Here is a 24,684-nt window from a genome sequence, read left to right on the forward strand (position 1 = left end):
GACATCACGAGTGTACACTGAACACATTTCTCATATGAACTCACATTAGCAATTGTGGTGTGTTTACTTTATTGTGTTGGACTTGCAGCACTGGGATCGTGGTATTTGCCTAGATCACGATTCTCACATTTGTTTTGGATCCATATAAGCTTTGAATATCTAGCGTATTTAATATAGTTTAATGGGGTTCTTTTTTGCGGTTGGAGCCCTGCACAGCCACATTGATTTGAAAGTGACCGTTTTTCATGCGGCCCAATCGGACCACCCATTGTTCTCTATAGAGACTGATGTAAATGGACGTGTCCGTTTACACCCGCCTGCATCTGATCCAGTCCACTGAAAACAGATAGATGGGCATTCCATTCCCCATCCATCTAGCAGATCGAATGGAAATGGACAGGCGGTCCGTTTCCATACGACCGCCCCATAGAGAATAGCGGGCTGTGTCTGTGTCCGCTCTGCATCATCAGAGCAGACACAGACCTGTCATCTGCCTGCTTAGTGGGGGATCAGCAGACAGATCCCCCGCTAAGCAGGCGGATCTTCTTAACAGAGTTTGCTCCGTGTTAAAGGGGTCTTACCAGGCGAGGCCGGTCCATTAGGGATGCTGGGGCGCTGCCCCCTTACAAAGTGCCGGACTCATACGTTTTGTATGAGTTTTTTTTCTTCTCCAAGCCACATGATTAGAGCCTGAGGCTCTAGTTGGCTTGAAAAAGGTTGGACTCGGAGGGCAGAACCGTGGGGGGGGGGGGGTGTCACTGTGGAGGGGTGTGTGGGCGGACCTGGCGGGTCTTGCTATGTTTGTGGGGGGTTTTTGTGGGTGGGGGGGACGGGTCTTTGGTGAGATAGAGGTCTAAACAGACCCCCTTATCTCCCAAGTATACCAAGCCCCAACTTCAACCCCTCCTGCACCGCTCCCCCCGCTGCGATCCCCAGCCTGACAGCTCAGTGCAGGGAGAAGCTGCAGGCGTTGAGAAGGAAGGAGAGATGGCACTCAGAGCAGGGATGGATTGGGGGTGCAGGGGAGTATCTGACCAGCGGGGGGGGCACATCTAGGCCCCCCTCCTCAAGCCCCAGCATCTGAAGCGGGCGCGATCGGCAGAGGAGGGATGCCGGCTAATGATGGTGGCTGTGGGAGTCTGGTTTGATCGGGTGTGGGGGGGGAGAAGTGGGTTGAAGGGAATAGTAAAGGGGGGGCATTTTTAGGTGATAGGGAGCTGTGGGAGGTGGAGAAGTGGGGGGCAGGGAAGTGGAGGCATGGGTGGGGGGGCTCAGTCACATTAGGGGTTAATAACTCTGATCAGCAGGTTGTAATTCGCTGATCAGAGTTCCAGAATTGTTCAGCAGTCTGCTCATTGAAGTGACCATAAGCTTATAGGAGAGGGAGAAATGAGGTCCGTACTATCTTGGCCACCTGTGGGAAGTTTTAAGGTCCGTACGACATACAGACTTGGCAGTAAAAGGTTTGTTTGTTTTTTGTTTTTTTTTAGTTTTTTGATGTTTTTTTTTTTTTTTTATCCACCCCGGTAAAAATCCTGTTTGTTTAAATTTTTATAGTTTTCAAAAGAATATCTTTTTTTTTTTTTTTTTTTTAATCTCAAGCCATTTATCTGTATGGCTATTATAAGAAACCTATCTTGCTCTGGGACTGAGAGGGTGCCCTGTTGTGGATAGTCTTTAAATTCCTAAATTTTTGCCGATAACAAACTCAGAAGAGCAAGGTAGCAAAATTCCCAAAAATATTTTTATTCTTCTTGCACAAAAACTGTTATTTGTAAAAGAATGATTTTAAAGAGAGCAATTGCCAAAGACAGGTTTAATCAGGTTCTCTTTTACTAGTCTGCAGATCTGAACACTGAGGAATTTGTTTAATGTGCTTGTGTTGTACTGCCCCTCCCTCTTGCACCCTTCTTGCTGGTTATCCGTTGAACTACTTTCTAGTCCTGTTAGGATTCAGCAGCATACACTTTAATCCTAGAGGTAGTAATTATTTAGGTGGTGATGGTTCTTTGGCTTGATGTGCACTGTGATTGTCTTCAACCGTGAAGTACTGTTGAGTAAACTAAACATGACTGCTATGTTTTGCTAAAACTGTATGTAATGCTCCCATGTGTGCAAATCCATGGTAACCTCTTTCTGATCATAACAGCAAAGCCTGAACCCTCATCTGCATCCAGTTCCAGTAGTGGGTCAAGTCTCTCTGCCGAAAAATGTGATACAAAACACAAGGACTGCCTACTGCGTGAATTCCGCAAAGTGTGTGCCATGGTTGCAGAGCAGCCAAGCTATAATTCCAAGACCCAGATCATTCAGGATTTCCTAACAAAGGGGACCAGTGGAGGTACTTTGCAATACTTCAGTTCACACTATTATGATATGATTGTTTAACCATTTACTGCAAGTCTTGTATTATTTATATTGCATCATTTTCAACTATCTACAAATCTACATTACAATAGTAGAACATGATTGTAAACTAGTAATTGTGAATGCTTCACTTTGTACAGATGGTTTCCATGGAGATACATTCTTGACAGTAAAACTACTGCTACCAGGTGTTATCAAGAGTGTGTACAACCTCAACGATAAACAAATTGTCAAGCTCTTTAGTCGTATATTCAACTGCAACCTAGAGAAAATGGTTAGCGACCTTGAGCAGGTAAGGCATGAAAATGTCATAAAGAAAATTACTGTTTTTATAATGGAGGGATTTTATTTATTTTTATTTAGTCAATCGGTTGAGTTTTCAGCACAAACATTTAAAGCTTTGATCATTGTGCCTAAAGCAACCATGTATTTGTAGGGAGATGTTTCCGAGACTGTTCGGATTTTCTTTGAAGAAAGTAAAACGTTTCCACCAGCTGCTAAGAGTCTCTTGACAATTCAAGAAGTAGATGACCTGCTGAACCAACTTTCTAAAATGACCAAAGAAGAAGACCAGCAGAAAGTACTGGAGGACATCGCATGCAGGTAATATTGTCAAGTGCTGACAAATTCAGTGTATGTGTGGGACATCAAACCTTTTTATAACTATATCATATGTTATGTCTGTTTCTTTTGTGTGTGCTTAACAACTAGATTTTATTTTTGCCCTTTGCTTACTGATCAATTCTAGGTCTATGATCACTAACAAAGTCCATTGAGTGTACCAAAATGTACGAGAGTTCAAAAACTATATTTGGACTGTAAAAATTGCCACTAACTGCAGCATCCCGTAAAATGTTTACTTTCAGTCACCTTGTACAGTATGGTGGTTGCTTACTTTGAGAAAATGTCTTTCATTCTTTTTGCAAACAATAGAGAATTGTGTTTGGAGGAGTGGGGGTTATGATGTTCATCCAAACCTCCTTCATTCACAGAACTCATTGCATTCTTTTGAGAGTCTTTATAACCTTTCACGTGGTTGTAAACCTCTGAAATGAAAAATGAATGGAGCCTATCCCTCTATAGTGTGTACTAGAGGTCGACCGATATTTGGCATTTTTTAATTAATCGGCATCAGCCGATTGTGCTGATAAATAAGGCCGATTATAACTTCAGCGTGACTTGCAAATGACTTCTGTAATAGAAGTCAATGCAAGTTGCCTGAAGTCTTCTGTGGAGAGACTTCTCTCCTCTCTGGGCAGCCTGCCAAGTCTGATAAAAAAAACTAAAAAGATATGTTTCCACTTGTCAATGAACTGAACTCTGTGTGTAGGAGTTCTCAGTTTAACCATTTAAAGACTAAATCTTTTCTGACATTTGTTGCTTACAAGTAAAAATCCTGTATTTTCTGCCTGAAAATCACTTAGAACCCCCAAAATTATATTTATATTTATATTTATATATATATATATATATATATATATATATATATATATATATATATATATATATAATCAGAGACCCTAGGGAATAAAATAGCGGTTGCTGCAATATTTTATGTCACACGGTATTTGCGCAGCGGTCTTTCAAACGCAGTTTTTTTTAGAAAAAATACACGAATGAATTTTAAAAAAAACTAAGCAGTAAAGTTTGCCCTTTTTTTGGAAACAAAAAAAAAAAAAAAAGTTTGCATTGCTTGTTTAAATGTAAGAACGTTTCTGTATCACTTATGGCTGCTTTTCACACTGGAGCGGGCAGGCGTTGACGGTAAAACACTGCTAGTTTTAACAACGCTTTACCGTCATTTTAGCGGCGCTATTCGGCTGCTTATAACCCACCTAGCGCCCGAGGTAGGGGTTGAAAGCACACGTCGAATGGCTTTGCATGCGCTTCGGCAGCGGTGCGCATTAATTTCAATGGGCAGGAGTGGTGGAGGAGCGGTATACACCGCTCCAAAGATGCTGTTTGCAGGACTTTTTTAACATCCTGCCAGCGCATCGCCTCCCTGTGAAAGCACTCGAGCTTTCACATTGAGACTGCAGGGGAGCCGTTTTGCAGGCACGCCCCATTGTGAAAGGGGTCTAACTGTTAGATTTCATGAGATGAAGGGAAAAAAAAAATCGGCTTAACATATCGGCCCAAAAAAATTGGCATCATATATCGGCCATCGGCTGCCGCGATTTCTAAATATCGGCATCGGCCAGAGAAAAACCCATATCGGTCGACCTCTAGTGTGTACTAGCCTCCATCCAAGCACCAAGTCCTCTCTCTTCGCGCTACTATCTGCATCAATCATTTCTTCTAACATGTTATAACCCCCACCCAAAAGCACAAGGCGATAGACAGCCTCAGCTATTTGTTTCCTTATGAGACTGTGTAGAGGGGGTGAGGCCTTTCCCTCCACTCAGGTCTGAGAATACACTCGGCTCCCATCTCTGTGCTGTGCAGTGTGTGACATCGGATTCCCGCCACCTGCCTGCTTGAGCTGAGAAGTAGCCTTTTTGATATGTGTGTTTTAGAAGGCTGTAAAGAATAGAGGGCTGCCGATAAACAGGTAGGACTTGCGTAGGAGCATTTGGTTTATTTCTGTATATCACCTGGGGCTTGTCATTTCACTGGGTTTATGTACAATCACTTTAATAATGGCATTGGTTAACAAACCACACAGTGGTTCTATTTCTTTATCGTACATCATGGGACACAGAGCCTTAAGTAATTAATGGGTTATAGGCCACCTTCAGGTGATGGACACTGGTTATACCCAATCGAAGAAGTTCACTCCCTATATAACCCCTCCTCCTTCCAGGAGCACATCCGTTTTTTCGCCAGTCTCTAAGGTGTTGGTCACAAGTGAAGATGTGCTCTGAGGAGCTCCACTAGGAGGGATCCATGCTGGATTTAAATAGCCTCCATAAAGACCAGATCCATCCAAAGTGCCGCTAAGGCCTAAAAGGATGGTACCTGGGGGCCTCGTATCCGAAGCACAAGGTTTTGCCTGTAATGCCTCTTTGAAGGGCTGGACCCCAGTAACCCAGGACTTTGGTCTTGCTACATTACCTAGCTTTCCTGGTGGGTTATTTTTACAGGTCCAAGGGAGTTGGAACCCCGTTTTAGGGACCCGGTCCTTGAAGGTTTGCTAAATGCAGCCCGCCGTGATGGGTGAAGGTTGGATTGTCTGTTTCAGCAAATCCTGCGGCGGGGAAAAGGTAAGGGAAGAAACTTGGGTATTAAAAACACCTAGGTATTCTCCCATTAGGGAAAAAATGTTGTCATGACTTAATTGTCCACTAGAGTGAGTCTATGCATATACCTTACTCTGTTGTCTTCACTGTAAAGCTTAGTCTGTGTGTGGTTGCAGCAGCGTGTGGAGGGAGATTTTTCAAGGTAAAAGGAAATCTGCAAAATGTTTTCTTTCTACCCCCTGATGGGACCAGAGGGTTAGGGGGACATCAGCGCTGTACCCCCCTTACATTACCGACCCCCGTGCAGAGGTGCCGCTGCTATTGCGAATTGTTTTACTGTGGCTGTTTTTACTGTTGTTTGTCTGCCTACTGCTGGATGGGTCTCTGCTTCCACTCCCCCCTCGTGTTGGGTCTGTGGACCGAAAACGCTGCACACAAGCGTGGGAATATTTTTAAATAATAAAAGGGGCAGAATTTTTCTTGGAGGAGGCGGGTCCTAAACGCGGTGCCATGAACGTCCACGAGGACGCACGGCAGGCTAAACAGATTAAGCTACAGCTCTTCGGCTGATGAGGAAGAGACAAGCAGCCTGCAAGACAGGGACACGAGCTGTGGGACACGTATGGGTTGCAAAACTGGCATTACTGAATTACCAGTTATGGCAAGCCAGGGTGCGCTATTGATGGTGCTGCTGCTTCTCACATCTCATCCCCTGTATACGTGACTGAAGATGTCCTTTCCTCCTCCCTGCAGGGTCTTGATGGAAGATTAGTGGCTTTAATTGCATCCTCCATTCAAATGGATAGGAAGCGTGCTAGATCCCCCTCCCCCACTTCAGAACCTTTGCAAGGAGAACAGTGGGCTCAGGATGAGGTGTTAACCTCGGTTGATTAGGAGGAAAAACAAACCAATGATTCCTCTGTGGAGGAAACAACGTTAGATGAACCTTTTTCAGCCTCACAATCTGAGAAATTGCTGATACAAACTTACGGAGATGGTTTGTTCCACTTTCATGCTGCCCCTAACACAGTCTCCTGAAAGCTCGATTTCTTCCTTGGGTTCCTTTAAAACCTCAGCTGTTGCATGCGTTTCCTGCACATGCATTACTAGAACAGCTTATTTTTTTGCTGAATGGGATCACCCAGATAAGCATTTTCTCCCTTCTATGAGATTTTCACTTCTATATCCCCTGGAGGAGAAATTCTCCAAAAGATGGAAAATACAACCATGCACAGGTGCTTAAACACTTCCCGCCCGGCCTATAGCAGATTGACGGCTGGGCGGTGGTTCTGTTATCCTGACTGGGCGTCATATGACGTCCAGAAGGATAACATGCCACCGTGCGCCCACGCATCGCTGCGATCGGTGGAGAGGTGTGGCAGTCTGCCACACCGCTCCACTGATCTTGGTAAAGAGCCTCCGGTGGAGGCTCTTTACCACATGATCAGCCATGTCCAATCAGGGCTGATCACGATGTCAATAGGAAGAGCCGTTGATCGGCTTTTCCTCACTCTCGTCTGACAGACACAAGGGGAGCCGATCAGCGGCTCTCCTGGCGGGGGGGGGGGGTCTCTGCGCTGATTGTTTATCAGCGCAGCCCCCCCTCAGATGACCACACTGGACCACCGGGGAACGGGGCAACATATGGATGGCCAGGAATGTGCCCAGTCAGTGCCCACAAATGGGAACTGATTGGCACCATTATATTGCAGTGATGCCCAGCAATGCCACCCTTAGGGGCATCAGTGTCAGTGGTGCCCATCAGTGCCACCCATATGTACCCATCAATGCCACCCATAAGTACCCATCAATGCCACCTACGAGTGCCTATTGGTGCCACCTCATTGGTGTCCATCAGTGCAGCCATATCAGTGCCCGTCATTGAAGAAGAAAACGTATTTATTTACAAAAAATTTTAACAGAAACAAAGAAAAACTTGTTTGTTTTTTTTTTTTTTTTTCAAAATTTTCGGTCTTTTGTTTGTTGCGCAAAAAATAAAAACCGCAGAGGTGATCAAATACCACATAAAGCTCTATTTGTGGGAACAAAATGATAAAAAAATTGTTTGAGTACAGTGTAGCATGACCGCGCAATTGTCATTCAAATTCTAACAGCGCTGAAAGCTGAAAATTGGCCTGGGCGGGAAGGTGTCTAAGTGCCTGGTATTGAAGTGGTTAAGGATCCAACAGATAAAAAGTTGGAATCCCTGTTAAATTCTTCTTTTTCCATGGCAGGTGCCGTTACTCAGCCTGCAGTCGCTGCAATAGGCATCGGTCAATCCCTAAAGGACCAATTTAAACAGGCTCTTAGAGAGCTTCCTGCACAACAAGCTCGGGATTTGGCTGAACTACCAAAAGCATTATGCTTTGCCATTGATGCCATTAAAGATTCTATTCACCAGGCATCCCGTCTTACGCTTATGCATATGCGTAGAATCCTGTGGTTAAAAAAAATTGCTCAGCTGAAGCACCATGTAAAAACCTAACTGGGTTCCCTTTTTCATGGGGAGCGACTATTTTTGGAGAAGACTTGGACAAATATATCCAAACAATTTCTAGTGGGAAAAGTACTCTTTTGCTAGTCAAAAGAAAGTATAAATGCCCTTCATTTAAACAGGCACTTTCCTCTGCGCCAGGGGCTTCCGCCTCTAGGCAGTGGTGACGGCCTCCTCCGTCAGACTCTAGAGGAAAACCTCATGGTCAGACCCAGGCTCAAAAGAAGTCCTGGGGTCGGAAACCTACAAAGTAGAATCCTAAAGCCTCATCATGAAGAGGCAACCCCCCTCACCAAAGTGGGGGGGAAGACTGCAGTTTTCAGAAGTCTGGAAAGAGGAAATTCAGGACAGATGGGTCATCTCCACGGTAACACTGGGGTACAAGGTGGAATTTCGGGACTTTCCACTGTCTCGCTTCCCGAGGTCAAGCGTTCCCAAAGATCCAGAGAAAAGACCATCTCTGTTTCGGGCATTAGGCCGATTAATATCTCAAGGGGTGATCATACAGATCCCCACAAAAGAGCAAGGTCTGGGGTTTTGTTCAAATCTTTTCATGGTACCAAAACCAAATGGAGACGTCGGACCCATTCTAGATCTAAGCAATTTAAATCGGTTCCTGAAGATCCGCTCCTTTCGCATGGAAACGATCAGGTCAGTAGTTTCTATCGTTCTAGGAGGAGAACTCCTGGCATCAATCGACATCAGGGATGCATATCTGCATGTCCCTATATTTTCCGCTCATCAAAAGTTTCTGCAGTTTGAGTTAGAACAGCAGCATTTCCAGTTTGTAGCCCTGCCCTTCGGGCTAGCCACAGCACCCCGGATGTTCACAAAAGTGCTGGCCCCACTTCTTCAGGTTTAGGGCACGGGGCATAACAGTCGTAGCGTACCTAGACAATCTATTACTAATAGATCAGTCGGTGGCTCGTTTGGAGCAAATTGTACGCACTACAACCAACTATCTGGAAAGTTTGGGTTGGGTTCTCAACCTAGAGAAATCTTCCTTAATAAAGCTAAAAAGGCTGGAGTACTTGGGTCTGATGATAGACACAGCCCAGGAAAAGGTGTTCTTGCCTCAGGCAAAGATCAACTCCATAAAGAGAGCTGATGCGGATGGTCAGGTCAAATGGCGATCCCTCCATTCGTCTTTGCATGAGGTTGCTAGGAACCATGGTGGCTTCATTCGAAGCAGTTCCCTATGCCCAGTTTCATTCAAGACTGTTGCAAAACAACATCCTGTCTGCTTGGAACAAAACAATTCAAGCTTTAGACTTGTCAATGCAGCTGCCCCCAAGAGTGTCCCAAAGCCTCACTTGGTGGTTGCTAACCCAGAATCTGCTGAATGCAAAATCCTCCAGACCAGTCATCTGGAAAGTGGTAAGCAGTACTAGAAAAGACAACTGTCCAGGGACAGTGGTCAAGAACCAAAAGAACCTTGCCCATCAATATCCTAGAGATTCAGGCAGTATGTCTGGCTCTAAAGAGCTGGACTTTCACGTTACGGGATTGTCTTGTCAGGGTTCAATGCCACAGCTGTGGCCTATATCAATCACCAAGGGGGCACCAAAAGTCTATCAGTGCAGAGAGAGGTGAACCAGCTTCGGCAGAAAGGAATGTTCCGTGCCTATCGGCAGTCTTCATTCCAGGAGTAGAGAATAGGCAGGCGGACTACTTAAGTCGCCAGCAGTTATTCCCAGCGGAATGGTCTCTTTACCACAACATATTTCGAGCTGTTTGCCAAAGATGGGGGACTCCGGACGTAGATCTCCTAGCATCCAGGTTCAACATGAAGTTAGTCAACTTTGTGGCCAGAACAAGGGATCCACTCTCATGCGGAACAGATGAGTTGGTGACCCCATGGGATCAGTTCTCACTGATCTATGCATTCCCCCCTGTTCAGTTGCTGCCTCAAATTCTTTGCAGGATCAAGCTGGAAAGAAAGCCGGTAATTATGGTGGCACCAGCATGGCCCAGAAGGTCATGGTATGCAGAATTCGTAAAGATGGCAGTGGAGGGCCCATGGTCCCTCATACTACGACCAGATCTGCTCTCACAGGGACTGATATTCCATTCTTCCTTATGGTCTTTAAATTTAATGGCTTGGCTATTAAAACCCACATTCTGAAGAAACGTGGGCTTTCTGGGTCAGTTATCTCTACCCTGATTAATGCAAGGAAGCTGGCTTCCAGAACTATATATTAGGGTCCGGAGGGCTTATGTTTTCTGGTGTGAATCCAAGGGTTTGCACCCTTGGAGATGTATCATAGGCAGAATTCTTGCCTTTCTACAATTAGGGGTAGAAATGAAATTGGCCTTGAGTACTATTAAAGGCCAAGTCTCAGCTTTATCAGTCTTATTTTAAAGACCACTTGCTACTCATTCTTTAGTCCGGGGTTTTATACAAGGGGTAATGTGGCTTAATCCGCACGTCAAACCTCCCTTGAACCCTTGGGAATTGAACTTAGTTTTGTGTTACAAAAACAGCCATTTGAACCGATACAACATTCCCTTAGTCCTTTTGACAAGGAAGTTGGTATTTTTGGTTACTATATCCTCAGCAAGGAGGGTTTCGGAATTGGCTGCTCTATCTTGTAAAGAGCCATATTTGATTTTTCATGAGGACACGCGTCCAGGCTTTTTGCCAAAAGTGATTTCAGGTTTTCACCTGAACCAAGATGTTGTCCTGCCATCATTTTTTCCAAAACCATGTTCCAGGGAAGAAAAGTCACTACATTGTCTTGATGTGGTGAGAGCAGTGAAAATCTATTTAACCGCTTGCTGACCGCCTCATGTAGATATACTGCAGCAGAAGGGCTCGTACAGGCAGAAACACGTACCTGTACATTCCCCTTTAAGAGGTGGCCAACGGGGAGCGCGCGCGACAAGATCCATGAGTCCGGGATACCCGCGATCGCCTTACGGGGAGGAAGAACGGGGAGATGCTAATGTAAACAAGCATCTCCACGTTCTGCCTAGTGACAGTGTCACTGATCTCTGCTCCCTGTCATCGGAGCAGAGATCAGTGACGTGTCACACAGAGCCATGTCCCTCAGTTAGAAACATGCTCCTAGGACACTTAACCCCTACACTGCCACCTAGTGGTTAACCCCTTCACTGCCAGTGTCATTTACACAGGAATCAGTGCCTTTGTATAGCACTGATTGCTGTATAAATGACAATGGTCCCAAAAATGTCCGATGTGTCCGCCATAATGTCGCAGTCACAATAAAAATCGCTGATCGCCGCCATTTAAAAAAAAAAAAAAAAACAATAAAAATGCCATAAACCTATCCCCTTTTTTGTAAATGCTATAACTTTTGCGCATACCGATCAATCGCTTATTGCGATTTTTTTTTTTTTTTAACCAAAAATATGTAGAAGAATATGTATCGGCCTAAACTGAGGAAATTTTTTTTATATATTTTTGGGGGATATTTATTATAGTAAAAAATAATGCGTTTTTTTCAAATTGTCACACTTTTTTTGTTTATAGCGCAAAAAATAAAAAGCGCAGGGGTGATCAAATACCACCAAAAGAAAGCTCTATTTGTGGCAAAAAAAAGGACGTCAATTTTGTTTGGGAGCCTTGTTGCACGACCGCGCAATTGTCAGTTTAAGCGAAGCAGTGCCGAATCTCAAAAAGTGCTCTGGTCAGGAAGGGGGTAAATTCATCTGGGGCTGAAGTGGTTAAAGGCAACTGCTCAGATTCATAAGACTGATGTCTTATTTATTCTGCCAGAGGGTCCTAAGAAAGGACAGGCAAGTGATAATTCAAACTTATGATTTAAGGGGTAAGATTCCCTCTTTTCAAGTTAAGACGCACTCTACTAAGGCGGTTAGTGCTTCTTGGGCAGTGTGTCATCAGGCCTCCATGGCTCAGATCTGTAAGGCCGCAACTTGGTCTTCAGTGTATACATTCACAAAATGTTATCAGCTGGATGTAAGAAGGTATGAGGATATCGCCTTTGGGCACAGTGTGCTGCAGGCAGCAGCATAGGTCCTCAAGTCTGGAGGTACCCTCTGGGTTGTCTCCCTCCCCTCAAGTAGCATTGCTATGGGACGTCCCATTAAGTAATTACTTAAGGCTCTGTGTCCCATGATGTACAATAAAGAAAATAGGATTTTTAGAACAGCTTACCTGTAAAATCCTTTTCTTGGAGTACATCATGGGACACAGAGGTCCCTCCCCTCTTTTTTGGGATTTAAGTATATTGCTTTGCTACAAAAACGGATGTGCTCCTGGAAGGAGGAGAGATTATGTAGGGAGTGAACGTCTTGGATTGGGTATAACCAGTGTCCATCACCTGAAAGTGGCCTATAACCCATTAAGTAATTAAGGCTCTGTGTCCCATGATGTACTCCAAGAAAAGGATTTTACAGGTAAGCTGTTATAAAAATCCTACTTTTGTTGCATTTTGAGGCCAAAGTGTCTATTTTAAAATATGAGCAAATATTGCTGGCCACTCTGCTGGATAGCGCAGTGTTCTCATCACTACCTTTTTAGTAAGTAACTTGTTAACTTTAGGCCACCATGTAGAGCTTGCAGGGTCTCCCTGATCGAGGTTGGTCTCATAACTTTGACAGGTCATGTGACTGAACGCTGCTCCGCCCACTTTTTTCTATGTATAAGAAAATGAACAAGACTTTTGTTCTACTTGTACAGCGCAGCGTTTCATCAGTTTGACTTTTTTTTTTTTTTTTTTTTTGGGGGGGGGGGGGTCAACCTCCAGCTTTAATTTTTAAGTGGAGGGTAGGTGTGAGAATTCAGGAAAATGTATGGTTTTACCTCACTACTGTAAAGTTTCTCACATTGGTTACATGAAAAACCTCATTCCTTTGCACCTTGTTATATTAAAGACGGCTATCAGGAAATTTTGCGATAAATGGCAAAAAACATTCCAAAAGGCTTTACATATGTAGAATCCATTATTTTATTTGCAGATGTACTAGTAATGATCTGAAGTGCATCATTCGGCTAATCAAGCACGATTTGAAAATGAATGCAGGAGCCAAACATGTGTAAGTGTTATTTATGTGTGATTATATATGTATATGGTGTGTGTTAAACAATCTGAGGTATCTTCTTGTACAAGGAGTGTACGTTTACATGTTTTTAAAGTACAATGGCTCCTATATTTGAAAATGTTAGTGGAAGGTTCTGACTGTCTTTGCTATCATCATATGGTCAGAAATGCCAAACCCAGTTTTTAAATATGCATAGTACATGCCAAAACTCTCATTGTAGAAAAATTGTGGTATACCACATTTCTTTCTGGATCTAATTTGAACCTAAGCTCTTTGCTGACTCCTGTATTGTGTAAAAATGTACATATTTGATTAGTTGATTGGATAGAGCCATCCATGATGTTAGGGCAGGTGAAAGTAATAAAGGCTTTTTTTTAGTGCAGGTACCCTTAAGGCCCCTTTCACACATGCGGACCGTATGTCCATATTTCATCCATCCGTTTTCGGATGAAATACGGACATACATGCATCCATATGGGATAGCGGGTGTCAGCGGATGTACATCCGCTAACACCCGATGTCGTCCGCCTCCGCTCTCGTCCGATTCTGCGGACGGAAGAAAATCCTATTTTTCTATCCGTCTGCAGAGCGGATCGGAGGAACACGGACAGACGGTCCGTGTTCCTCCGATCCCCCATAGGGGAGAGCGGAGATCTGACAGGGCGGTCCCTGCACAGTGTGCGGGTCCCGCCCTGTCATCTGCCTGCTCAGCTGGGGAAAGCGGAGCGATCCCCGCTGAGCAGCGGATAAACACGGGGCGGATCAACACGGATCCGTCCCGTGTGAAAGGGGCCTAATAGGACCCAATGCCTTCTCCTGGCCTCTCTAACAAGCCCCATACGTATGTGTTCCCACTCCCCTGAGATGTCTGTGACCTGCTTGGTTCAGTACAGCTTTTTGAAAGTCCACCATTGTATAGGCCTGCTCCTTTTTTGCATACATGGCAAGCTTTTGCTTTCATTCCAGATTTCAACTTTTGATTTATAGTATTATAACAGTACAGTGACGGGGGGAGGGGAGTAGCAATATAAACCTATTAATCGTGAATTGTGTATTTTTTGCTGAATGTTAGCTACTTAGGTAAAAGTAAAGTATAATTAAAATCAAAACGTTTTGTTTTTAGTTTTGGGATTAGAACACCTGTTAGTTTTAATTGCTGTCTGTACTCGCCCTCCTTTATTTGTCTTGTTACCATTATTAAAAGTGAAGGTAAAAAATCTCAAATTTTGGGTTGTCCTCAAAGTAATAGCGGGAAATCTTCCAATGGGAACACTAGTTCCAGTGATCTTGGGGTCCCCAATGAATTTCCATTTTATTTGCAGGGATTTCCTCTCACTTCCTGTTTGGCTATGGGACAGGAACTGAAGGGAAATCTCCTAAATAGGACATAGATGGCGAAAAAAATCTGACAGGTTTTAACACTTATTAAATTAATTAAAACAATTTTGCCCATAGTTCTAAGGTCCTAATTCTGTAATTTCTTTTTTTTTTTTTCTAGACTTGATGCTCTTGATCCTAATGCATATGATGCATTCAAAGCTTCTCGCAATTTGGGAGATGTGGTGGAACGTGTGCTACAAAACCAGCAGCAGGCACCAGGCATGAAACGCACACTAAGCGTAAAAGCTACGCTTATGACGCCTGTTCAACCTATGTTGGTATGAACGTTATCATACATACCTGTACTCCATAAATGGGTGCCTGTATTTCTAATATTGTCTTACAGTTGTATTCATTTTAAGGTTGCATTGTTTTGGATCCCAGCATGATAGTTCGCAAAATTTACAGGATTAGCAAGGATTTGCAGTAATCTTTGGAAATGTAGATTGCTCTGGGAAAACTGCATTGATACCTGATCTCCCATAAAATCCCTAGGACTATTTCCTTTTGCAAACCTTCGTATGTGCTCCCATAAAATCCATGTATATATACACACAAAGTAAGCTGCACAATGAAAAAGAAGCTAAATGTTTTTAGACTACTTGGTGAACGCTCTTTCAAATTTTATATCTGTTTCTTTCCAATAAATTTGGTGCCATTGGAAGTAAAAAAACAAATAGTTTAACCATTTCAGCTCCGGAAGGTTTTTCCCACTTCCTGACCAGGCCATTTTTTGCGATGCGGTACTGCTTTACTTTAACTGACAATTGTGTGGTGTGGGCAATAAATATATATAATATATAAACAATTATATTTATATATTATATTTTTTTTTTTTTTTTTTTTGTGCTATAAACAAAAAAAACACACCTTTTTAAAAAAAAAAAAAAAAAAATTACTTTCTGCCTTAAAACATAACCAATAAAAAATTAAAAACACATTTCCTCATCAATTTAGGCTAATATGTATTCTGTTACTGCGATTTGTTTACCAAAAATATGTAAGTGTGTATTGATTGGTTTGCGCAAAAATTATGGCGTCTACAAGCTACGAGATAGATTTAGGGACTTTTTTTATATATTTTTTTTGATTTTACTAGTAATGGTAGCGATCAGTGATTTTTAGCGGGAAATGGCACTGGCAGATGAGTTAACACCAGGGGTAATCAAAGGGTTAAGTCTTTTGCTCCCTGACAGAACAGCGGTCTGCCTTGTTTACATAGGCAGACCGCTGTTCTGACTCTCCTCTGAAAGATCGGCGGGTCCCAGCGGTGCTCCGCCCCCCTAGACCGCGTGCACAAAATCAGTTTGCAGGTACACGATTTTGCACAGCCGGGCCACCCTGCCGCAGTATATGTACGTGGGGCGGTCCGTAAGCTCTTAATCTTCCTGGTGGTATTCCCAAGTGTGGCTTGGGGTGAATTTTCATTACCAAAAGTGGTAACCCCAAGCCACACTTGGGATTGCATCGCAGGATCCAGGGAAAGTTACTTACCTTGTCCCCAGGATCCTGCGATGGATGTCTCCCCGCTGTGTGTGCGAGCCGTCCTCCACTCAATTCATCACCGTGCCGGGCTCCATTCCCTGCGAGTGTCACGATGCATGGGGACAGATCACTGCGCTAAATTCAAAAAGTGAAAAACACACTACATACAGTACACTGTAATCTTACAGATTACATTACTGTATCAAATTATTTCGCATCCCCTTTGTCCCTAATGCTTTGTCCAGTGCCCTGTGTGTGTGTGTGTGTGTGTGTGTGTGTGTGTGTGTGTGTGTGTGTGTGTGTGTGTGTGACAAAAAAAGTGTCCCTTTATGTCAAAAGCGGTTTTCAGCTAGAAAACAGCGATAATTAGAATCACTTGCAGAATTGAGCGATAGTGATTTGTGGGGAAATTCGTCATCAAACACTGAAAGTAATGACCGTGACAATTCTGCAACTGAGCAAATTTCAGTGCATTTGATTACATTTTTGAATAATTATTATTATTATATTTGTTATAATTATTTATAGATCCTTATAATATTATCATTTATGATTTCGTGTTTCAGACTTTATCATACCTGGAATGTCTACTAGACTCTTGTTTGGACAGATTTAAGTGTGTTATTACTAAGAATTACAGGGCTACAATATAAAATGCCAAATTTTCAGGCAAAACAGCATTTGAGCATCAAAAATCTGACATCATACCCCCAGGGAGGTGGCTTCTACCACCCCAACCATAGGGCCATGGTGATACAGAGCAATGACCAAGCTGACAGATTAAACTTTACCCTTACAAGTATCCCTGATGGGTGACTGGAACATGTATAAACTAATCTGTAGCCCCCTTTTGTAAGAAGTCTAGAATTTCTAGAACATTTGTTACATCTCATTCAATTTTCTATTGGTATTAAAATGTGGGCTTGTATATAGCATATTTAACCATTTATCCAATTTACGCTGGAAAGGAATGAACCATTTTTCAAGTATATGCCCTAGAAGATTCCTGAAAGAAGAGTCCTCAAAGCAGATCACCTCACAATTTCAGCATTGTCTAGCTTCCTTTTGTTAAAAAGGGTATAGATGTGCTAAGCAATCTCCTTTTAATCTGTCACCCAGTTGTCAGCTAAAATAGTTTCAAATGCTGCATTATATAAGATCTGTGAAGCTTGGAAAAGAAATCCGTGCATTTTATAACAGGCTTGGGTGGAGAGAAGAAATTTCAGCATGTAGAAAATTTACATATCAGCTTTTATTTTATACTGCTTTATTGGTAAAATATTCAGTGCTTGTCCACTGCAATCCTTGGTGACCACCAATGGAATGCACAACATATCACAGGAATCTCTATGCCCTCTTGTGCTTCTGCCTGGGATTCTTAAAACATGACCTACTGCAGTCCATGATGGCTTGCAGTTGCAAATTACTGGTGGTGGTTATATTTTATTGTTGGCACCTAGGGTGCCAGATTAAAGTAGAGTTTTTATATTGTGATTTGTGAAAGGAACTCCTAACATGGTGATTGTGTAGGGATAGGGAAAAGATTTATGTTCCAACTGTTGCTTGTATTCACATCTCTATAGGCTGAAGCCTGCAAATCTGTGGAGTATGCTATGAAGAAATGTCCAAATGGAATGTATGCAGAGATAAAGTACGATGGAGAACGGGTCCAAGTGCACAAAAATGGTGATCACTTCAGCTATTTTAGCCGTAGCCTGAAGCCAGTTCTTCCCCACAAGGCAAGTTCTTTTTAGTTTTTTTTGTCTTATTCTCTGCCTTTCTGTGAGAACTGTTATATAGGTATGGAAGTCTTAGAGTATGCCTTTTTAACCGCATGCCGACCAGCCGCTGCAGTTGTACTGCGGCAGCATGGCTCGGCTGCGTGAATTACTGTCATGTTACGTCGGTAACATAGACGGCCACTAGGGGCTGCGCGTGCCCCCTGCTCGCCCACGGAGCCAATGCGAGTGCCCAGCAGTCGCGATCACTGTCCGGCTCCCGCGATGGCTCGGGGCACACAGAGAAACAGGATCTGTGTGTGTAAACACACAGTTTCCGGTTCTCTGAGGGGAGAAGAGACAGATTGTCTGTTCATACAGAGTATGAACAGCAATCTGTCATCTCCCCTGCACAGTCCCATCCCCCCTCTTACTTAGAACACACAATAGGACACACTTAACCCCTTCACTGCCAGTGACATTTTTACAGTAATCAATGCAATTTTATAGCACTGATCGCTGTAAAAATGCCAGTGGTCCCAAAAATGTGTCAAAATTGCCCGACGTGTCCGCCATAATGTCTCAGCCCCGATAATCGCAGATTCCCGCCATTACTAGTAAAAAAAAAAAAATAATAAAAAAGCCATCAAACTATCCCCTATTTTGTACACGCTATAACTTTTGCGCAAACCAATCAATACTCGCTTGCGATTTTGGTAAAATAGATAGATAGATATATATATAGAGATATATAGATATAGATATAGATATAGAAAATTTTGTTTGGGAGCCACGACTGCACAATTGTCAGTTAAAGCGACGCAGTGCCGAATCGGAAAAAGTGCTCTGATCTTTGGCTAGCCAAATGGTCTGGGGCTTAAGTGGTTAAGGATCATGTGTGAATACCCTCAGATGGAAATTACAGCTGTCCATCTCTCCAGCTATGTCCCAGAGTATGACAGCACCTTCTTGGCATCTCTTAGAAAGCAGACTGTCCCAGAACTAGCATAAAACCTGATGGTTTAAGTAGTAGCTGCTTCCATGTAAGATTAATTCAGTTATATTCAGTACAGGTCCTATGATGAAGCTTGTGTGGAGGGCACGTATCATTCATTTGGTATTGCAAAGAGGTCATAAGGTTATTTTTTTTTTTTTTTTTTTTTTTTTCGTGTGTAGTGCATTACTATTTAATGTGACTAAATCTGTCTATACAGGTTGCTCATTTCAAAGACTATATACCCAAAGCATTCCCTGGTGGAAATAGCATTATCTTGGACTCTGAAGTGCTTCTTATTGATACCAAGACTGGCAAACCCCTTCCATTTGGAACCTTAGGCGTTCACAAGGTACATTTTTTCCTGCAGATGTGTTTTATAAATAAGGAATGCTTAAAAAAGGTGTTACGGAAGAAAAAGCAAAGCTAAAAGGCATGACTTCATGGTCCTATACAAAATGTATGCAGAAGATCGACCTAACAATATACAGTATAGTGTGGTAATGGATATTTGGAAGATTTAAGCCCTTTGTTGCCATCAACGTATGGCATATATCAGCAACAGTGGGATATATATAGATAGATGGCCAAAAATTGGGTAATGTATTACGTTTGTCCCCTAAAATTAACTTTAGCATGATTTTTGCTGAAATTCTGTGCCTGCCAAACTGTTGCACTAATACCGCATGACTTAGAAATTTGAATCTGGCACTATTTTATTGTACAGGGTGTCTACTTTAAAATATATATGATATTGTGGGTTTTTTTTTTTTTTTTAAGGGGTAACTTTATTGTACACAATATAATGAGTACAAATAAGCAAGAACAAGGAAAGTAGAGCAAACGGTGCTCAAATATCGCTATGTATGATGTACAGCATGTCAATTCATTATACATGGTTTAACATAGAAGTATCGATCCTATATCTCAAACTCGACCACAAGTAGAAATACGGAATACGTTAGTCAAGAGAAAACAAAGCATCCACCATAGATCCTTATCCCTGGCCAATAACTTGGGTAGCAGGTGGTATAGTGCGGTCTGAACTCACCCATAGGTCCCAGATTTTATGGAATTTACAAGGGCAACCTCTGGCCTCAATTTGTAAACCGTGCAGCCATGTGGGGCTTCACTCACATGGCTGCTTCAATTCATTCACCGCTTCCTGTGATTAAATGCCTACAAGTACCGTCAGCCATTTAGGCTGTCGGCTGTTCTCAATGAACTATGAGCCCTCATGCACACAGGCTGTTAAAAAAACGTTATGAAAACGCCAGTATCTTTGCAGTGATTTTTTTTATATTTTTTCAGCGTTTTTGCAATAGCGTTTTTTAGCGTTTTTGAGCATTTTTTCGCGTTAGCGTTTTTGAGCGTTTTTTTTTTTTTTCAAATTTTTTTTTTTTTTTTTCAATGGATCAAAAACGCTAAAAAACGTTGGTGAATGACGTTTTTGAGCGTTTTTCAGCGTTAGAGCGTTTTTACAGCTGAAAAACGTCTCTCAGAACCCACTGGTCCTGGGTTTTTTTTACAGCTTAAAAACGCCTATGCCACTTGCAGCTCAAAAACGCCTAGGTGGGCATGAAGCCATAGACTAACATAGACAGGCCTTTTTAAGCTGCAAAAAAAGCTCAAAAAAGCAGCTGTAAAAACGTCCGTGTGCATGAGGACTTAGGGTGCTGTTGAGCTCTTTTGTAGTCCATTGATCTTCTTGCTCTTGGGTAACTGCCTGTCTGTACCAGAAGTACAAGCAGACCACTATGCTGAGTCTTCAGGAGCCTTGGATTATACCCACAATGCTCTGCAGGCTCTTTAGAAAAATAATAATAAATGCAAATTTTTTAACCTGCAAAAAAATGTGCATTTATTATTTTTTCCCAAAAGGTGAACTTCCCATTTTTAAGAACTTTCAATATACTGTGTTCTGCTCAGAGCAGAAAGCGTTTTTTGTGTGCCACAGATTGTCAGATCGTTGACATTCTATTCAGTAGTTTCACATGTTTTGAAAGTTATCCAGTTTATTTTAATCCCAGAGGTTTTATCTTCAGTGAGCATATCGTTAACTCACAAGCTGGATCGATATAACAAAGCAAGAAAATCTTACCTTAAAGTGCATGTAAACCCCCAGTTTTTTTTTTTTTTTTATATCATACTGTAGAGTATAAGATTTCCTATCATTTGAGCCCAGTCTTGCCACACAGAGTTAATCCAGCTCTGAGCAATCCTCTTTTATTGTTCAGTGAGATAAATCTTGACAAACTGAGAAACTTTGTCAAATCCTCCCCCTTGCTGTGAGTGACAGGTGATTTACATCTCATGCACTAGCCTAAGAGACATGCATTATTTTTTAATTCCCTCCCCCACTCCTTTCTTCAGCGGCTCTGCAAGGATTGGCTGTATCACAACGCACCGTGATTTGGCATGCTGAAGTCATGTGGTTACTTTCCTGTCTTTTCACTGGATGTTAGAGATCATAGCAGAAGTTCAGTGTAAGAAATACACAGGAGAAAATGCATATTGACAAGGGGAGTATAGAGGTGGGCGGGGAGTCTGACATCACGACTCCACCCACCGAGCTCCAGACAACAGACCCACCCACAGAATATGCAGTTTTTCGGGTCTCATGACAGACAGAGGGGGAGACATTTGACAGGTAAAGATACAAGCAGGAGGCATGTATATCTTTATAGATGATCCCTATGGAAGTAGTTTAGAAAGGAAGACATTGGGTTTACATCCACTTTAACTTTGTGAGTTGTTTGTACACACTTTTTATTTACTCTTAGTTACTGGTACCGCTTGCTTTTTCCTTTTTTGTCTTTAATATTTTTTAGTTTTTTTTTGTTTTTTTTTATACTGATGTAATCTTTTGCAGAAAGCTGCTTTCCTGGATGCCAATGTATGCCTCTTTGTTTTCGACTGCATATATTTCAATGGAGTTAACTTAATGGACAGGTGAGTGTCACAGAACATTACACTGCGTTACTCACCCAATAAATCCATTTCTAATATCTTATTTTTGTAATAGGCCATTGATTGAGAGACGAAAGTTTATGCGTGAAAATATGGTAGAAATCCCCAACCATATTCTGTTCTCAGAAATGAAACATGTCACGGTAAGTGGGATATCCATATACTTGCTGCACATTTTAGCAAGGATTGTTTTGATAAAAAGCGTGAGAAACCCCCTGGAGGAAAGGGCTGAATGTTGCGCGTTGTCATTGGGCTATCTTGTTAAACTTTCAAATTTATTTTTTCTGTTCTCATTGTGCAATGTTCCCTAAATGCCTGAAAACCCATTTACTGTTCCCTTTTATGGTTTATGGGAACGGTGTTGGTTTTTCCCTGATATTAGCAGTACTATAGTAGGAATCCATTAACCACTTCCAGCCCAAGGACATCACTCTGAGTGGGAATATCTGTATGATGCCTGCAGCTACAGGCATCATTCAGATATCACCTCTTTCCACCGGTGATTCTGTGCATCGTAAGAACAATCATAGCGACAGTTCAGCCTTAGAGGCGGCAGGAGGGGACACCCCCTCCCACCACCCTCCTGTGCTTCTCTGATAGTCATCTCTATGACCCTCGAAGGCCCGGGCACAATGTTGTGAGGTATTGCCGCGTGCGTTGGAGCAAGAGCAACAAGTCTAGCCTAAGATTTTTAAGTACCAAAGTTTGGCAGCATTCCATGAGTGTGTGCAATTTTAAAGCGTGACATTTTGGGTATCTGTTTACTCCTCGGCATAACATTTGTCACATTATACAAAAAATATTGAGCTTACTTTACTGTGTGTTGTGTTTTTTTTTTTTTTTTTCCCCCCCATTTACCCCAAAAAAAAAAAAAAAAAATTTGAAAAGTTCTTGCGCAAATACCATGTGATGTAAAAAGTTGCAATGATTGCCATTTTTTATTCCCTAGCGTCTCTGCTAAAATAAACATATATAATGTTTGGGGGTTCTGAGTAGGTTTTCTAGCAAAAAAGATGATTTTTACATGTAGGAGAGGAGAGCCAGAATAGACCTAGTATGGAAGTGGTTAAACTAGTAATCTGGCAAAGTGCTTAGCAGTCTAGCCTTTTAGCTTTGGGATTTTGGTTTTAACGCTGAGCAGGGACTGTATCTATAAAGAGTTTAGAAGTTTACATTTATTCTCTCTTAGTGTTAGCGTTTTCTTTCTCTCAGAGCCCAAAAATATGATCGTTACTTGGCATCTGACCAGCTTGAACTTGTGATTGCATTCTCAAATGAGTGACTGCATAATTTGTATACTGCCAATTACTAGTTAAATTTAAAGCATAAAGGAAATTTGTTTTAAATAATATAAAACAGACGTTCCCATGTGTGTGTGGTACAGTTATATTTTTTTGTTTGACATTTTGAAATGTTTTTTTTGTCATTCTACACAGAAAGCATCAGATTTGGCAGACATGATAACTCGAGTAATCAGGGAAGGTTTAGAAGGCCTTGTGCTAAAAGATGTAAAGGTATGTCTAATCTGCAATTAAAAACTCTTTATATTAGCTAAATATTTCTGGTCTACGCTTATTGTTATTGTTTTGTACAAAAACCTCCAATTTTATAGAATTTTAAACAATTTGCAGTTAGATCCCCAGGGAAGAGCCAGCTGATCAATACCTTAGTTTACTTTGGGATCTTCTAAGAGCTTGTCCTTACCTGTAGTGGCCTTTTATATCTGACATATTAAGGGAACAGTTGAGCTTGTGTGGCAGAATGGACAAATATGGGCAATGGTGTGCTGCTCGAGAGGAGACCACTGAAGTCAAACTAAAATTGCAGATTCAACTGCCCAGGTCACCAGATAAACTAGCATTGGGAATTTTCTCTTTATTTTTTCATCTAAGTATGCTTAGTAGCACAGGTAGGGTATGTATAGCCTGCGCTACGTTCCCGGCATGCTTGCAATTCCTATATCCACTCTGCAGTCTGCTGGGGTGATGTCATTCTGCCTCTCCCTCAACACACCCTGCTGATGCGCTAGATTACTTGGCAATGTCAGATGTGGGTGGCTGCTATCACGGAATTGGAGTTTATCAAAGATTGTGCTAGTTTCAGGGGTGGGGAAGTTGTGCGGACAAGATTGCTTACCATGGTAAGCAAAGTCATGGTTTGACATTGAACATCTGGCATGACTTTGGATACAGAGTTGTTGATAAATTTTGGCAGTGGATTGGCACTGCACAATGTTTGATCTAAAGTGGATCCAAATAAAAACAAAAACGCAATCAATTGCAACTTATTAGTCCTTATATGAAGTAGCTGTAATATTTTTTTTTTTTTTTTTTTTAACCTGTTGCCCAGTAAAGCTGACCATACATGAATTTAAATATGGCTGTTTCAGCAGGGACCAGAAGAATTTCAGTCCATGTATGGGCAGGCTGGTTGTACAGAATTCGATCAACTTCTGGAAACCAGCCTGTTGGGAAATAAATTTGCACGATCAGCACTGCCGGCTCTAGCCAGCGTTGCTAATCGGTGTATTCTGACGGCAGAGAAGTCTCCCTGCTGTCAGAATACAATAGCTCAGGGGGAGCAATTTTCCCTCATCCAGCTCGAATATGTGAATGGGGGAATCTGGTTCCCTTTTTTTTTTTTTTTTTCTTTTCATTTTTAACCTGTTGGTTGAAAAAAAATTATTAATGTATGGGCTGCCAAACGCACTTCATGTCCTTGTTAACCTATGCTCAATCCCCCTTCAGTATTCAGAGCAACTTCCTCTGTTCATAACAAAGGTGGGCAGGGTCTTTTAGCCCTCGGATATTCTTGTTAACAGTGCAGGACAGGAAAGTATCAGCTGACCAGATTTCTGCCAAGCTCAACAGGTAGTTTTTGTACTTGCCAAACAATATAACAATGCTTTCAGTAGTTGAAAAAAGGGAGATCTTTTTTTTTTTTTTTTTTTTTGTTCTTTTTTTTTTTTTTTTGTTTTGTTTTTTTTTTTTTAGTATTTACATCCCTTTAATCTCTAGGAACAAACTAGTGTCTGCAATGCCTCAAAGTCTGATTGTACAAGTAAGATACAAC

At 42.1% G+C, this 24,684-nt stretch overlaps 1 protein-coding gene across 1 annotated transcript in view; it reads left to right on the top strand.

The window, feature by feature from the left end:
• LIG3 (DNA ligase 3) overlaps positions 1-24,684 on the top strand; it is a 49,031-nt gene that overhangs the window by 10,513 nt on the left and 13,834 nt on the right. Inside the window, exons 4-13 of the mRNA XM_073615124.1 lie at positions 2,150-2,341; positions 2,508-2,659; positions 2,804-2,970; positions 12,982-13,059; positions 14,564-14,723; positions 17,514-17,669; positions 18,863-18,994; positions 21,515-21,594; positions 21,668-21,755; positions 23,049-23,126. Coding sequence (XP_073471225.1) covers positions 2,150-2,341; positions 2,508-2,659; positions 2,804-2,970; positions 12,982-13,059; positions 14,564-14,723; positions 17,514-17,669; positions 18,863-18,994; positions 21,515-21,594; positions 21,668-21,755; positions 23,049-23,126 — 1,283 coding nt within the window. The remainder of the gene's footprint in view (positions 1-2,149; positions 2,342-2,507; positions 2,660-2,803; positions 2,971-12,981; positions 13,060-14,563; positions 14,724-17,513; positions 17,670-18,862; positions 18,995-21,514; positions 21,595-21,667; positions 21,756-23,048; positions 23,127-24,684) is intronic.

This window comes from Aquarana catesbeiana, linkage group LG02, assembly GCF_042186555.1.
Source record: "Aquarana catesbeiana isolate 2022-GZ linkage group LG02, ASM4218655v1, whole genome shotgun sequence".
Classification (NCBI taxonomy): Eukaryota; Metazoa; Chordata; class Amphibia; order Anura; family Ranidae; genus Aquarana; species Aquarana catesbeiana.